This window comes from Bison bison, unplaced genomic scaffold (genome assembly GCF_000754665.1).
Source record: "Bison bison bison isolate TAMUID 2011002044 unplaced genomic scaffold, Bison_UMD1.0 scf7180017864228, whole genome shotgun sequence".
NCBI classification, from domain to species: Eukaryota; Metazoa; Chordata; class Mammalia; order Artiodactyla; family Bovidae; genus Bison; species Bison bison.
The window spans coordinates 6,091,886-6,096,317 of record NW_011494800.1 but is presented as its reverse complement, the minus strand read 5'-3'; the positions used below and the strand labels follow the sequence as shown (position 1 = coordinate 6,096,317).

The 4,432-nt window shown below is 44.2% G+C and overlaps 1 protein-coding gene across 1 annotated transcript in view; it reads left to right on the top strand.

Moving 5' to 3' along the window:
- Positions 1–3,107: 3,107 nt before the first annotated feature.
- Positions 3,108–4,432, top strand: part of FAM175A (family with sequence similarity 175, member A) — a 14,012-nt gene continuing 12,687 nt past the window's right edge. Inside the window, exon 1 of the mRNA XM_010845961.1 lies at positions 3,108–3,546. Coding sequence (XP_010844263.1) covers positions 3,516–3,546 — 31 coding nt within the window. The 5' untranslated portion in view covers positions 3,108–3,515. The remainder of the gene's footprint in view (positions 3,547–4,432) is intronic.

Sequence of the window (4,432 nt, the reverse complement as noted above, 5' to 3'; positions counted from 1 at the left end):
GTCCAGCCCGTGGGCTCCCCGCCGCCGACGCCCAGGCTCTCTGCCGTCGGAGCTGCCTTCTCTCGCTCCCGAGAGGTCCTAGAGATGCCAGATGCCTTCACTAGGGTCAGCTGCCCTCTCGCAACCAGTGCGTTTCCGTGCCTTGCTCGCTCCCGTGTCTGTTGGGAGTCCCCTTTTCTTGTCGAAGTCGGTCGTGAAGGAATAGAAAGTTCACACAGCGTTCCCCCCGAGGCTCGGAACGTTGCGGGTTAACTTGCTTCTCGCTCCCGATCGTGGTTTTCGCAGACAACTCGATGTTTCCCTTGCGGAGCCGCAGCTGGGCACGTTTGCTCAGATGGATGGCTTGTAAAGGGAAGATGGATGATCCACCGGTGGCTATTTTGGCGTCAGTCTTAGTACGCGGAGAAGATGTATATCGGGTATCTGACTTATTTGCATTTGTGTCAAATTTATTAAGCTATAGCCTCAGCTTTCGCTTATAAACATTTAAGTATAACCTCCAATATTAAATATTTAAATGCTGATTTCACACTTTGCCTAGGTTCAAAACCTCTAGATAAAGTTAAGTAGTGAAGTAGTTTGGTTTTTTTTTTTTAGTAGAGCCTATTTTTAAAACTTTTATATTTATGAAACTAAAAACCACTGTAAAACTTTGAGCCCGAGAAGTAGTGTCATAGAGACTAAGTGCTTTGTGTTAGTCGTTCACAAAGAGTCGTTAGTGGTGTCCGACTCTCTGCGACCCTATGGGCTGTATAGCCTGCCAGGCTCCTCTGTCCTTGGTATTCTCCAGGCAAGAATACTGAAGTGGGTTGCTGTTCCCTTCTCCAGGGGATCTTACTGACCCAGGAATCGAACCTAGGCCTCCTGTATTGCAGGCAGATTCTTGGCCGTCTGAGCCACCAGGGACGTGTTTAGTAACTTGCTAATAGGGTTTAGAGAATATCCTACTGTTCTGAGCCTTGTGATTTCCGCTAAATTTTGTGTCTTTCATTTTGTAATAAAGGCTTGTCTTTTCCAAAATAGTTTTTTGGCACAATCCTAAAAATCACTTCATGGAAGATAGATGGGGAAACAGTGGAAACAGTGTCAGACTTTATTTTTTTGGGCTCCAAAATCACTGCAGATGGTGATTGCCATGAAATTAAAAGACGCTTACTCCTTGGAAGGAAAGTTATGACCAACCTAGATAGCATATTCAAAAGCAGAGACATTACTTTGCCAACAAAGGTCTGTCTAGTCAAGGCTATGGTTTTTCCAGTGGTCATGTATGGATGTGAGAGTTGGACTGTGAAGAAAGCTGAGTGCCAAAGAATTGATGTTTTGAACTATGGTGTTGGAGAAGACTCTTGGAGAGTCCCTTGGACTCCAAGGAGATCCAGCCAGTCCATCCTAAAGGAGATCGTCCTGGGTGTTCATTGGAAGGACTGATGCTGAAGCTGAAACTCCCAATACTTTGGCCACCTCATGCCAAGAGTTGACTCATTGGAAAAGACCCTGATGCTGGGAGGGATTGGGGGCAGGAGAAGGGGACGACAGAGGGTGAGATGGCTGAATGGCATCACCAACTCGATGGATGTGAGTTTGAGTGAACTCTGGGAGTTGGTGATGGACAGGGAGGCCTGGCGTGCTGCGATTCATGGGGTCGCAAAGAGTCAGACATGACTGAGTGACTTAACTAACTAACTAATAAGGTTGGAATTGATAGCTTTCATGTATGCAAATTTCGGAGAAGGCAATGGCACCCCATTCCAGTACTCTTGCCTGGAAAATCCCATGGATGGAGGAACCTGGAAGGCTGCAGTCCATGGGGTCGCTGAGGGTCGGACACGACTGAGCGACTTCGCTTTCACTTTTCACTTTCATGCATTGGAGAAGGAAATGGCAACCCACTCCAGTGTTCTTGCCTGGAGAATCCCAGGGACAGGGGAGCCTGGTAGGCTGCCGTCTATGGGGTCACACAGAGTCGGACACGACTGAAGTGACTTAGCCTAGCCTAGCCTATGTATGCAAATTTAAATTACATTGTAGCTTAACACCTAGCATAGAGCAAATATATGATGATTTAAAATACGTGTGGTTGTGGAAATTATCTTCAAATATGTTAGTGTAAATATAAACAGAATGGGTCTAATCCTGTGTAGCTTAAAGGATTAGCATTTGCAAAGTACCATACTGTTAGGGCTTTGCTTCTCAGATCTTTTTCCTAAAGCCTTTAAAAGGTGGTTTTCTGGGTAGTTGTATTGTCTTCTGCTGTCTCTTTTCCAGGGCTTTGCCTAGAACACTAGAGGGTAGAGTTCTGGATTGTTCCTGTTTGATTCTAATGAAGACTCACATTGTGGAAACATTGCTTTGCGTTCCTCTAATGAATTTTTAAAAGTAGTCTTAACTGACTATAAAGATTAAAAATTCATTGTTAAGCACATTTTGTCTCTAAATGTACCAAGAGAAATAATTGAATTCTCTGAAATTCACAGAAGTCACTGCTGTTGTGGCAAAATCCCTACATCTTAAAAAGAACCAGGCTCTTCTTTTATAAAGTAGACTCTGATATTTCCAAATCATTAATTATGAGCACAGTTCTTAATACTAAAAAGCCCATCCTGTGTCATTTCATAGCACAGAAGCCGCCACTGTCTCTCAGAAGCCCGTGCCATTGATGCCCACGGTCATTTGGGATGGTCGATGATTGGCACTGTTCCTTCTACCTATGATGATTTCCTTATAGATGGGTGGTGGATTAGTCGCTAACTTGTGTCCAACTCTTGCGACCCCATGGACTGTAGCCCACCTGGCTCCTCTGTCCATGGGATTTCCCAGGCAAGAATACTTGAGCCGGTTGCCTTTTTCCTTCTCCAGGGAATCTTCCCAACCCAGGGATCAAACTCATGTCTCTGGCATTGGCAGGCAGACTCTTTGTAAGCTTTCCCTACAAATGGAGCTTCCCTGGTGGATCAGCCAGTAAAGGATCCACCTGCAATGCGGGAGATCTGGGTTCGATCCCTAGGTTGGGAAGATCTCCTGGAGAAGGAAACAGCTACCCACTTCAGTATCCTGTCCTGAAGAATTCAGACAGAGGAGCCTGGTGGGCTACAGTCCATGGGGTCGCAAAGTGTCAGATGCAGCTGGTCAGACACAGCTGAGCGACTTTCACTTACAAATGGGAGTCTTCTTTTTAAGGCTAACTGTGCTGTTCCTCCTTCCTCAAACATTGTGCTCTCATTTCTGGCTTTAAGCCTTTTGTGCTTCCAAGAGTGCTAAAGTCACGTGGTATTTACAGTCTCTTCTACCCATGTTTTCCCATGTAAACTGGAGTGCACCTGGTCTTTTGAGTATGCCCCAGTTGGTAGCACACACTTGTACATGTTGTAAAAGTCTTGGGAAATACCGGTGAATTAAGTGACTGAATGGTAATCCTATTTGTGTTTTCCATATACTGCTTATTCTTATCCTCCTAGGAAGGTTTTCTCCTCGGGGAAGTGAAAGGTGAAGCCAAGAACAGCATAACTGATTCCCAGATGGATGATGTTGAAGTTATTTATACAATTGGTGAGTCACTTATTTCTGTGTCTTCCTATTTTGATAGTTTATGCTGAAAGGGATCAGCATAAGTTACTTTTAAGTTGTTAAGGAATAGATAAGAATTTTTAAAGGCAAATTTTAGAACAATATATCACACTCATTTCTTAAAGTTATGGCTATACCCTAAAGCAAAAAACAGTGTGAGACATAGGAAGCAGATTAAGATTACTGTCGGGAGAAAAGGATGAAACATAGTTCCTGCATATATGTAAGTGGCAGGAAGATGGTCCAGCAAAAGAAGGAACGAATAAGCAAGACCAAGAGAAAAAAGGTAAAACAGGTTGGAGTAAAACGTAAAATGGTGCAGAAAATTTGGAAGATGAGAACTAAAAAAATTTAGTGGTTAAATAACTGAAGTGTTAGTCACTCAGTCCTCTTTGTAACCTCCTGGATTGTAGCCCACCAGACTCCTCTGTCCATGGGATTTCCCAGGCAAGAATACTGGAGTGGGTTGCCATTCCATTCTCCAGGGGATCTTCCCGACCCAGGGATCGAACTGAGGTCCCCTGCACTGCAGGCAGATTCTGTACTGTCTGAGCCACCAGGGAAGCCCAAAGGTTGGGCCTTATCACCATTAGGTATTATCAGATCTTTCAGTCTTTGCCAGTTTGATAAGTGAAAAAAGTACAACCTGCAGATATTTACTTGAAAGATTCTTCTACAGCAGTTTGGTGTTGGGTTTTCTCATATAGATGAAGACTCACTAATCAAACTGATGTCTTTGAAGTGACTAAGGAAATTTCGGGTAGTTTGGCTAGGATCTCCCCGAGGAGAAGACCTGTCACAGGAACTGTCTGAGAGATGGGTGATGAGTGTTAACAGTGATCCTGTAAAGGCTGTCCGACAAACACAG